This window comes from Zophobas morio, unplaced genomic scaffold (genome assembly GCF_036711695.1).
Source record: "Zophobas morio isolate AGI-343-1 ecotype UQ-CSIRO unplaced genomic scaffold, CSIRO_AGI_Zmor_V1 ptg000004l, whole genome shotgun sequence".
In the NCBI taxonomy this organism is placed as follows: Eukaryota; Metazoa; Arthropoda; class Insecta; order Coleoptera; family Tenebrionidae; genus Zophobas; species Zophobas morio.
The window spans coordinates 8,927,119-8,938,363 of record NW_026972109.1 but is presented as its reverse complement, the minus strand read 5'-3'; the positions used below and the strand labels follow the sequence as shown (position 1 = coordinate 8,938,363).

Here is an 11,245-nt window from a genome sequence, read left to right as displayed (position 1 = left end):
ATTGGGGTGGGTGGGCGGGGCTAGAACTTGCTGAGATAAAACTGACTTTGGCAAATGACAGAGGGCGAGTGGGCAATCACAGAATCGTAATTTGACTGGTTGAAAACACATGTCAACTCGCAAGAAATCCCAATCTCTCACTCTATTATACAGTAAATACTTTGTATGTGTCAAGCGTATTTTTTACCCGTGCTACATGCAAAATTTTATGTCTTACAGTGTAGTGTTTGTTAAGTATTAACAAAATAAAATACCAGTTTTGTAACTGGTAGCTGACGAATAATTTTTACAAGCAGATTAAATTTTGCCTCTTTCCAGAGACCGTGGCTTCAATAACATAAATTAGCGCTGTTGCCGGATCTCTACAACCAGCAATACACTAAGTAATAGTTGGTTTCCAGCATTGCGTTTTCTGTTGACGTTACTATCCCAACAATTCGTAAAGCCCTTGGGTATTATTTGGACAATGACGTGCTTGAAATCCGACCATTACAGACAATAATAAACCGTATATAAAAAACATTTGTCTAAAAAAGCTCTCGTTTATTTTATCGAAAAATTCACAACTGTTATCAATTAATCGTCATACATAACAGGTACTATACTTTGCGAAAAATACTAGTTCGCTCGTTTTTTCACACACCTCTAAAAACACAACATCACATAATTTATTATCAACATTTAAATACTGTACGGAGTTGACATAGCTATCTCTGTATAAACTCTGTTTTTAAAGGTATATTTTGTTCTTTGAGGAATTCTAAGCGTTTCTGTTGTCTCAAGTATGCGAGATGTCTTTTATATGTAATAAATGAGAACGTGCCTAGACTGAGCATGACCATACTTATACCTATACTTATACATATCACTGAAAAATTAACTAATATCCACAACATAACTGCATATAAGCCTTCAATTTCGAACGTTTGTCTTGTCCATATGACCGGAAGCATGAATTTTGGTGCGGTCTCAAACATCAGTACGCCCGGAATTGGTTGTACGAAAAAACTGGCTTGGATTTTGGCATCTGCCTTCACAGGTATTCCAGTAATCTATAAAAAACAAGGATCGGGTTATCTAGCATAAACCAACCCTATACTTACTGGTTCAATCGTAACGGAAAACTCATCTATATTTGAATCAGGCTTCACGCCATCAATCAAATTGGCATAATAAGGGTCAGCTCTATAAAAATGTGGTAACGATAAAAATAGCGGGTAACCATGTCTTGTGTTCGAAAGGTTAAGCATTCCAGAAGGCAAACAATCCCCGTTACAAAAACACCGGTTTTCTGGATAAATCGTACCTACGAATCGCACTGAATAAAACGAACCAAGTAACAGTCTTATTTACCATTATCCAAAAGTCTGTCGTCCACTATGTATCTGTAACCCACGACACCAGCCACAATTTCCTCCCGGTCGAACGTCAAATTAACACTTCTTCGTAAATCTGTCGAAAATACTTTAACCGAGTCCTTTTTCAAATTTCTCTCAAAAAACTGGCCTGCAGACCCGTAGACTTCGTTACACGGCGAATTGAAAAATGGAGTTCGTTGGTATCCGCTCCAGGAATCGATTTGCCCAAATGTTGAGTTAACTCCGGTGCCCATGGTAAAGGTTCCCTCGAATTCGGATGATCCGTTCCTCTAAAATTGTAACGATGAGTGATGGTTCAGCTAGATTTTCTTATTAAATACACTGTAAACCCAGCCGAAGCGGTCCCAGTTGGGAAAATTATGTTTTGCGAAAAGAGGAATAGCCCTGGCTATTTTGATCAACGGTTCCGGGTATCCCTCGAAAAGGAGTTCGCCAACGGTTTTTGTTATTTGCAGGTTCCGGAATATAGGGTGCAAGGCGATAAATATGCCTTTTTTGATGAAGTAGTTCCAGTTTCGCAGGATATACGATGCACCCTGTTAACAAATTGGGTTTATAAAAATTTTGAAAAAATTTGAATGAATAATCAAAAATTAAAAAAAAAATTATTACTACGGGGACCGGGTTCATGGTGACTATCGTGTCGTTCAAGTTTCCGCTTTCATAACGCCAGTATTTCTCTACTCTGAACGTGACGGTCCCATTGTCGTTCCAACTAATGTTAACCTTCTTTTCGCTCTGCCAAAATGTGTAAGGTCCTATTTCCTCGAACCGCGGTTTCGCCGACAAATTGTAAAAGTCTTCCGGGTTTGTCCAGTTGAAAAAATAAAAGTCCGTTTTCAGTTCCACCGGAATGTCTTTCCAGTATTTATAAAGGAGACTGCCTTCCCGTAATGTTAACAAACTGTCGAAAATTACGGACCAAAGACAAGTAAAAGCAAGTCCGCAAATACTGAATAACAAACTGACGCAAAACAGAAATTTGTTTTGTAAGAGTACACTGCCCGATTTCATTATGAATACTGAAAGATTTTTCGAATTAAGATAGACCGTTTTAAAGAAAATCCCTTCTCTTAGGTTTGGAAACTAACGTTGTTACAGCCATGAAATTAAAACAGGTTTCTAAACGCGCGTAGATCACATACTTTGTTTTTAAAAGAAGAATATCAATGTCAAGAGCAAAAGCTGCATAGTGGGAGGGGCCACGATTTCCCAATACGGAAGAACTTTGAGAAAGTGTGCACTGCATTTTTATGAAGCTTTTGTTTTGTACGAATTTTTTTTCGTCAAAATTTTCGCCAATAAAAATTACTTTTGCATTTAAGTAAAGCACAACGCACTATTGGGATAGGAATTATTTATCAAACGTTTTGTTTACTTGGCATTCGTAAACAGTAAATTGATGTTACGTTATTCGCTGGGTTAATTTTTTTTGATGGTCACTCGTGGAAAGCGGCAGCCGAAATAAACCAGTTTTGTCGTAATTGACGTAGGAACCATAAAAAAAGTTCGTACCTACTAGTCTGATATGATTATTTATGTTCTGCTGGTTAGCCTATAATGACGTATTTAGCACTTAAGTTTTGTGAATTTCGTCTAAGATTTATATGCTTCAGTAAAACTCACTAGTTCTCTATTTGTTGTTTATTTATATACTAACAACACGTTTTTAGCTAATTATCACACGCATAAGTTTGTAAAATAGGCTATATCACTCTTATTCTGTCACAATTGAATTTGAATTATATATAAGATCACATTAATTATCAAATTAGACTAAGTGTGTTGAAAATCTGATTTTAAAGGAACGTTTTGCTCTTTGAGAAACCCCATCAGTTTCTTTTGATGTAGTCTCTCGATATGTGTTTTATACACAATAAGTGCGAACATGCCTATACTGAGCACGACCATGCTTAAACCTAGAGTCACACATATCACAGAAAAATTAACTAACAGTCGCATGATAAATGCATGGATGCCTTCAATTTCATAGGTCTGAGATGTCCAGATGACTGGAAGCATGAATTTTGGAGCGCTTTCAAACATCCTTAAAGCAACGACAGTTATATTAGAGAATGAGCCTTGTTTTTTACTTACACAACGCCAGGAACTGGTTGCACCAAAAAATTAGCTTGGATTTTGCCGTCGACCTTTAATGGTATACCAGTAGTCTACAAACAGTTCAAATTTTGCTACACTCTTAAATTGAGTTTACTACTTACTGGTTCAATCGTGATGGAAAAATGGTGTTTACTTGGATCAGGTTTCATACCTTCAATCAAGTTGCCGTAATAAGGATCAGCTCTGTAAAAATGGGGCAGTGATATAAATATTGGGAAACCATGTCTTGTGTTTGAAAGGTTAACCATGCCAGACGGCAAACATTCCCCGTTGCAAAAACATCGGTTTTGTGGGTAAATCGTGCCTACGGGTCGCTCTGAATAAAAAATACCAAAATAGTGTCACTTACCATTGTCCAAAGCTCTGTCATCTACCATGTATTTGTAACCCAGTATACCCGATACTATTTCTTCCCGTTCAAACGTCATGTTAACGCTTCTGCGTAAGTCTGACGAAAAGAGTTTAATGACGTCTTTTTGCAAATTTCTCGGGAAAACTTGGCCTGCGGAACCATAGACTGAAGCACACGACCCATCAAAAAACGGAGTTCGTTTCTTCCCATCCCAAGTGTTAATTTCGCCAAAGGTTGAGTTAATACCGGTACCCATGTTGAAAGTGCCATCGAACTCGGACGATCCATTTCTCTAAAATGGTTATTATGAATGGTGGTTAACTTGGAATTGTGTTGTACATTATAGAGCCAACCAAATCGGTCCCAAGCGGGAATGTTATATTTTTCAAAAAGGGGAACAGCTCTTACTACTTTGATTAACGGTTCTGGATACCCATCAAAAAGGAGTTCCTTAGCAGTTTTTGTCATTTTCAAGTTGCGAAAGAGAGGGTACAGGGTAACAAAAAGACCTTTTTTGACGAAGTAATTCCAGTTTCGCAAGATGTATGATGCGGCCTGTTAAGAAATAGAATTAAGGTGGTTTTATAGACAGAAATACAAGAAAAAGTAGAAAAATTTATTACTAGAGGAACTGGGTTCATGGTGTTGATTTTATCTTTCAAGTCGCCATTTTTCTCGTTGTCAGCATACCAAGATTTTCTTTGTTTGAACGTAATTGTTCCATTGTCGTTCCAAATAATATCGGTCTTCTCTTCATTCTGCCAAAATCTGTAAGGTCCCGTTTCTTCGAACCTAGGTTTCACCGACAAGTTGTAAAAATCTTCCGGATTTGTCCAATTGAAGAAATGAAATTCCGTTTTCAGAGCCACTGGAATGACCTTCCAATATTTGTAAATCAGATTGAGTTCTCGTAGTGTTAATAAAAAGTTGAAAAGTGCAGGCCATAGACAAATAAAAGCAAGTCCACAAATACTAAATAGTAAACTAACGCAAAACAGAAATCTCTTTTGGAACAGTACGCTGTTCGAGTTCATTTTGATTACTGAAAGAGTTTTATGGCCGAAACAGGTAGTTTTGAAGAAAATCCCTTCTCCCAGTGGAATTATAAAAACTGGTTTTAATTGCAGAATTTAATTAACACTTTTTTCTTTTCTGAAGAGCAATGTCAAGATCCAAATACTTTTTTTTTTATGGATCATGGTTAACTTAATGTCGAACTGAAAAATAAGTGAACAGTTTTCTGTTTTTGTTTTTTGATTAATTACGAATTACGTCTCTTTATTTGTAAATGTACGCGCAAACGTACTACTTACCGAACATAATCTACTTTATAAATAGTCATAAAGAAAATTGCTTACTTGTCCACGTAGTAAGAAAAAAGTGAAATGGAGAGTTTTAATTCACGAATACGCACCCGTACAGGTTAGGTGTTGTTTATAAAAACCGGTCGCCACTACTATGCGTTTGCCTTGATACATATTCTTCAATGATTCTTCCATGTGTAACAATTTTGTTTTACTCTGACCCCATAGATCACCGGATTTAAATCCCATCGAACGCATATGGGATATGATTAGAGGAGTCTAACGACATTGCAAAATCGCCCACAGACTAACTCATCTACAGCAACAAATGTTTGGTGTTCCTTATGGTTGAAATTCTAACTTTATTAACTCAACACAAAAAACAGCTTGGGAATTCTTTTTATTATTGTATGTTCTATATGTGAGTTTCAAAAATCAGGGAAAAAATTTACAAAATCACTTTCTTTTTAACGTCTAGCCCTCACAAACAAACAAACGTACCACAAATATTTTATATTAAAATAACAATTACATTCTAGAAATATAAATAACAACAGCTACAAAAATAATCTTCGAAATCGTAATTATTACGATTTTAGAGGAATGCTCTGCTCAGTCGAATACAAAAACTTCTTTTTCTTCCTTCCACAAATGTTCATAGTGCACACTTTATAAATAAGGCACCCCATCACAATAAACCCGAAGAAGATCATTAACACTCCTACAGAAGTGCAAATGATTGGCAAATTCAACAACAGCTTCAAAATAAAGGCTTCATGGTTCGGTATAGTCACACTCTGTTCAAACCATAGCATCGGTATAAAGACTTTAGGAACATTCTCGTACATCCTGAAAACAAGATCTTAAGAAACGATAAACGCACTGACGTCAATACCATACGCGATTCCCGAAACCGGTTGCATTAGAAGATTTATTTGCAATTTAGCACTGACCTCTAAAGGAATACCCGTCGTCTGAAAAACTCAACTTAGCTTGAAAAACCCAAACGAGATCAACTTACAGGCTCTAACACCATATAGAAATCGTGCTTGTCTTTGTCCGGTTGCAGTCCTTCGATTGGTTCCAGATAGTACGGATCTGCTTTGTAGAAATGAGGCAAAGACGCGAACGATGGAGAGCCAAAACGGCAGCTGGAAACGTTGACCAAGCCAGACGGGACGCACTCACCGTTGCAGAAACACGAATTTTCAGGATACAGAGTTCCTGAAATTTTCACTCATCAGGTGTCAAAACAACGGGCGATTGTACCATTATCGAGCATAAGTTCGTCAACGACGTATCTGTTTCCTAGAATGTTATTTATAACAGTCTGGCCGGAGTATCTCAGAGTCATCGTTCGACACAAATCGGGCGAAAAAAAGCTGATTGACTCTTTATTCGGAGGGCCGAAAAATTCTCCTGCTGAACCGTTGACTTTAGCGCAATTTCCTTCGAAGAAGGGAGTCTGTGTCCAGTAGTTCCAGGTGTACAGTTTGCCAAAGACCGAATTAATACCAGTGCCCATGTTGAAAACGCCCTCGTAGTCGGAGGAGCCGTTTCTCTGCACAAGAATTTTTAAATGTATTCATGTTTTTTTTATTTGTTTTTCAAGGAAATGTAATGATTTATATCCTACCGTGTAGAACCACCCAAATCTGTCCCATGGTGGGAGAGAGGTTCCTGCTAGAAACGGTAGCGTTTTGGCCACAGTGATCATTGGATCTTTGTAACCTTCGAATAGCATCTGGCCTACTCTTCGAGTGAGATGGATAGTGGGAGTTATGCTGGAGAGAGACAAGGACAGGCCTTTTCGGACGAAATAGCTCCACGCTCTGGAAGTATACACTGCTGACTGGAAGGGGAAATTTTTTTTACGATAGTACGCTATGATTATAAAAATTATTATAAAATATAGTTTGATGTTATTAATTTGAATATTTGACGAATCATCAAGTGGTTCCCAGTAAACACCTTAATTACCACTAGTTAAGGTATTAAATTATGCAAATGCGATTATAACATCGAAGTTTACTTTGTCGGTCTACTACTTTGTTATTGGTTTAGGAAAGATCAACAGTCACTTTGAAACTGTGCCTGACATTGTTTATTAAATTGTATCCGCTTGTAAAACGGGTGCAAGAACAGTCGAACTAGTCACACAAAGTATACTTGTACTTAAAGAAGAAACGAAAAAAAGACAAGCATAATTAGTAGTATATGATGGGGATTCTGGTTCACATTTTGGCGAGAAAATTTTGTCAAGAAAGCGTCATGAAAAAATCAAGTGTATGAATGAAAAGCAGCTCGATTTTAAAGTGTTCGTTATCACTTCTGACGTAAACAATTATTTTCTCTAAACAACGTTGTTATTATTAAGATAATGAATATGCACTGAACCATTTCATATCGCAGTTTATTCCACGTGTTACGTCTATCACTTATTTTTATTTTTGTTCTAGCAGATAAAACCTTAACTATGTTTTTAATTCCTAAATTACGCAAAAACACTTACGACAGCCACTGGATTAATCGTGGTAACTTCTTCTCTAATATCGTGATTCGAGCTCTTATCATCGTAGTACCAATGCTTCAAATGTTTAAAACTAACCGTCCCGTTATCATTCCATACAATATCACTCTTTTCTTTCGTTTCCAAAAACTTATAAGGTCCCATTTGGTTAAATTTGAGTTTAACCGTTTCGTTGTACACATCTTCAGGATTAGTCCAATTGAAAAAATAAAAATCGATGGGAAACGAATGCGGGAACTTCTTCCACAGTTCGAAAGTATGCGAAGTTTTCGTTAGAACCATGTTACTGTCCAATATATGTTTGAAAAGCACTGGCCACACAAAAACAAGAACAAACCCTACAGCCACTAAGAGCACAAAAACTGTACACCAACACAGAATCACAGGAAGGCACCTTCTCGATTTCATTTTGAAGTGTCTAGAAATGAAGAGTTTTAGTTAGGAGTCGCTGTTTATGTAGCATGTTTGGATGAATGAACTACAATGACTGTTCTTCAGTTAAGAAGGAATTTAATTGATACAAGCGACCGCTTATTGTCATTAAGTTAAGGTGAAGCTTCATTTGACCTCAGCTTAATTCGATTCGTTTTACGCGAAATCACGAACGGAATTTTTATGCAGTTACTTACCGGGTGGTTGAGGGTGAACTGATGCAATGCTTGCTAGTTTTAACAAACTACTAATTAAATTAGGGTTGTAAGATATCGGTCACTGCACTGGGGTTTGTTTAAGGTACGTGGCAGCCTGTAACATGGGGGTTGGAAATTAGAATGTATGTCGATAAGGGGTTGTTGCGTGGGCGATCGAGCAAACTAATAACATTTGATGGCTTACTTAACTTATTATGAAAAGAAAGTGGATTTTGATAGAGATTTTATACTCGGAGTAAGATTTTTGTTGGTGTTGATGAACTAAAAAGTGTATCGGGATACTGATAACTTTTTCGTAATGTGTTTTTAGTAGTGTTAATTCTGTGACTATCAAAGTTGCCTTGCATGCCGGTCACATAAACACGAAATGCACTTTTGTTTTTTATCGTAGAACCAAATTTTCTTTCGGGTCTTTCTTGCAAAAAGATTTAGTAACTGCTAGTCCTAAATAATAGTAATTTAGTCTTTATAATTTTACTTTTCACAAATCGTTATATACTCACCCTGAAAAATTTAATCACTTGTTCTAAAATGCTCAGTTAAACAATATTGTCACTCTCTTTTAAATACAACGCTTCTCTTGATTGTAAATAGTTGTACTTAATTAAATAGTCATTAGTCATTACGTGATTTATTTATCATGTTTTTGTTGTAATTGTTGGTTGTTTTGGAAGACGTCATTTGCGAACTACTTAGTGCAATGTGTTTGCAAAATTTAAATTTTCTTGAACTTCAGTTTTATTGAATAGCGAATGTGTGCGAATAATTAGTTAATATTTGTGTCGTTTGACGTTGGTCTCGAAGGCTAGAATTGCCAATTCCAGTTTAATTAATTACTCCATTTTCGTGAAGAGATTGGTATGAGAATTCCCTTTCTTTGGCCAAAATTTTAATCCGTTTTTCAGTGACTGCCCACTTAAAAATTTCTATAATGTTATCGCCTTAGACGTTTCAGGATTTTTGAGTACGAGTATATTTTATTATAACCAAAATATTAATAGATGCATTATTAAACCCTACAGGTTTTACAACAAAACCGCTTGCGATTTTTATAGTATATAGATTTTCGTCTGGTACTAAAATATGTACAATAAACAACTTTATTTTTTAATTTTTTCAAAATTTTATAAAAATGTTCTAGTCAGTGTTAGAATAATATTTTTTTATACAGGGTTAGTATAAAGTCCCGGCACAATTGAATAACTTTGTTATTGGAAACGTTTTTTTGGAAATTTTGTGTGCATATACATATAGTTAAACATGGTGATTTCATTACAACATTTTTGCTTTTTTTATCGCTTACAAGGACGCCTAATTTTTTGAAAATACTAATAAATAATAAATTACGAATGGAACTACAATAAATGTCGAAAGTGTTCTGCGTTTACAATTTGGCAGTGATGTAATCGATCAACAAAATGCCTCAATGAATTATGTATGATTTTATAATATTAGGTGCTTTTTTGTGATTTTTGTTCTATTTTTGTATCAGTAGCAATAAAGATGTTGATAATTTCTGAAAGTAGTTTTCTGTTCTGCTTCAGAAAATTCTGGGCGTTCCATTAAAAAAAAAGTGGGCGGCCCTGGTTATCAAACCAAGTGCAATAAAATAAGGAATAATGCTGTAATCAAGTCACCATGTTTAACTATATATCCAAGGCAAATTTCAGAAAAAAACCTTTTTAAATAACAAAGTTATTCGACCGTTCCGGGACTTTCTTTATACTAACCCTGTACTACTACTTACTAAGATACTACTGATTTTGGCAGATTGACTGACAAATGACATACTGTCTAAGAAAATAGAGGAAAAACATCTTATATACAGGGCTTTTAGAAATGATTCTAAGGGCGTAGGTGGCCATGGATTTCAAAAATCCCGCCTCGCTGAAATTATGCCTCGTTATGACAGTTCTCACTCGTTAATGTCATTTGTAACCTGTGAGTTAAAGCCATCGGTTTTATTGTTCTAACGTTTTTCAAGTATGAATTACAGTAATTCTTGTCGATACAATCTCAAAATAATAAAACAAAAATAGTGTGTGAATGGTCCAATTGAAATAGAAATATTTGGTTTCGAAGTCATTTTTTCTCAAAAATCGTAAAAATTACGCTAATTCATTTGGTGGTTCCGAACAAATGGTGTGTATTTTTGAAGAAATGGGGCTAAAATCTCCCGGAACATAAACTTCGATGTATTTATTCGAAAAATATAGCGTGTTAATAGTCCAGAAGCTAAATTTTAGAAATATTTGGTTTGAAAATCTTTTTTTTCAAAAATCCTAAATTACCCTAATTCACTCTATTTGTTTAAGAACTCCAATTGAATTAGGGTAATTAGAAATTTTTGAAGAAGTGAGGCCGAAAGGAACTTCTCGCGGTCGAAATCTAAAAGAAAAAAAAAACTTTAATAATTTTTTAATGTATTCCACAAAAAGGTAAAATTTTCATAAAAAACTGAGCTTTTGAAAAAGTTGTCAAAAAAAATTCACAAAAAATCTGGGATATATCAAAGTTTTTATTGTGAATTCATTTTTTTATTGTTTGTCTATAAAAGGCTTTCTAGGAAAAAATTAAAATTAGCCCCGCCCACCTACACGATCTCATTGTTTTTCTTCTGAAATAAGAAATAAATCTTATAGCAAATAGTACAACAAAAAAAGTTACGATTAGAACTTTTTTACTTTTTTTTTGTATAGATTCTATTAATTCCCAATTCCATTTTACAGAAGAAAAAAATAATTAACCCCGCCCACCCACCCACTTCTTTTTTAATGATTAATTTTATCTGCTCTGAATGAAAAGTGAAACTTACACTGTACCGGAATAAAACTTGTCGTTAGAATAAGAAGAGGGCGGGTGGGTGGGGTTAGTACTTGTTAAGATACTACTGATTTTGGCAGATCATA

General features: G+C 35.4%; 2 protein-coding genes across 2 annotated transcripts; both read right to left on the bottom strand.

The window, feature by feature from the left end:
- Nucleotides 1-558: 558 nt before the first annotated feature.
- Nucleotides 559-2,443, bottom strand: LOC135134880 (protein peste-like). The gene is made up of 5 exons (XM_064063759.1): nt 1,992-2,443; nt 1,700-1,915; nt 1,354-1,648; nt 1,104-1,306; nt 559-1,052 (listed from the first exon to the last, which is right to left on the bottom strand). Exons 1-5 carry the CDS (start codon nt 2,391-2,393, stop codon nt 708-710), a joined length of 1,461 nt encoding a protein of 486 aa, XP_063919829.1. The 5' UTR covers nt 2,394-2,443; the 3' UTR covers nt 559-707.
- A 581-nt stretch (nt 2,444-3,024) lies between these two features.
- LOC135135781 (uncharacterized) lies at nt 3,025-8,514 on the bottom strand. The gene is made up of 14 exons (XM_064064904.1): nt 8,316-8,514; nt 7,669-8,104; nt 6,793-7,008; nt 6,426-6,717; nt 6,178-6,380; nt 6,057-6,130; nt 5,748-6,005; nt 5,159-5,175; nt 4,476-4,894; nt 4,192-4,407; nt 3,850-4,144; nt 3,602-3,804; nt 3,477-3,550; nt 3,025-3,426 (listed from the first exon to the last, which is right to left on the bottom strand). Exons 2-14 carry the CDS (start codon nt 8,092-8,094, stop codon nt 3,156-3,158), a joined length of 2,964 nt encoding a protein of 987 aa, XP_063920974.1. The 5' UTR covers nt 8,095-8,104; nt 8,316-8,514; the 3' UTR covers nt 3,025-3,155.
- Nucleotides 8,515-11,245: the final 2,731 nt, after the last annotated feature.

Excerpts from the sequence above, each read along its gene's own strand:
- LOC135134880 (XM_064063759.1), bottom strand. The coding sequence starts at position 2,393 with ATGAAATCGGGCAGTGTACTCTTACAAAACAAATTTCTGTTTTGCGTC. Across the intron at positions 1,916-1,991 it reads CCATGAACCCGGTCCCCGTA|GGTGCATCGTATATCCTGCG; the intron begins GTAATAATTTTT and ends ATTTGTTAACAG. Across the intron at positions 1,053-1,103 it reads TTTCCGTTACGATTGAACCA|ATTACTGGAATACCTGTGAA; the intron begins GTAAGTATAGGG and ends TGTTTTTTATAG.
- LOC135135781 (XM_064064904.1), bottom strand. The coding sequence starts at position 8,094 with ATGAAATCGAGAAGGTGCCTTCCTGTGATTCTGTGTTGGTGTACAGTT. Across the intron at positions 4,145-4,191 it reads GATTTGGTTGGCTCTATAAT|AGAAATGGATCGTCCGAGTT; the intron begins GTACAACACAAT and ends TAACCATTTTAG. Across the intron at positions 3,551-3,601 it reads TTTCCATCACGATTGAACCA|ACTACTGGTATACCATTAAA; the intron begins GTAAGTAGTAAA and ends AACTGTTTGTAG.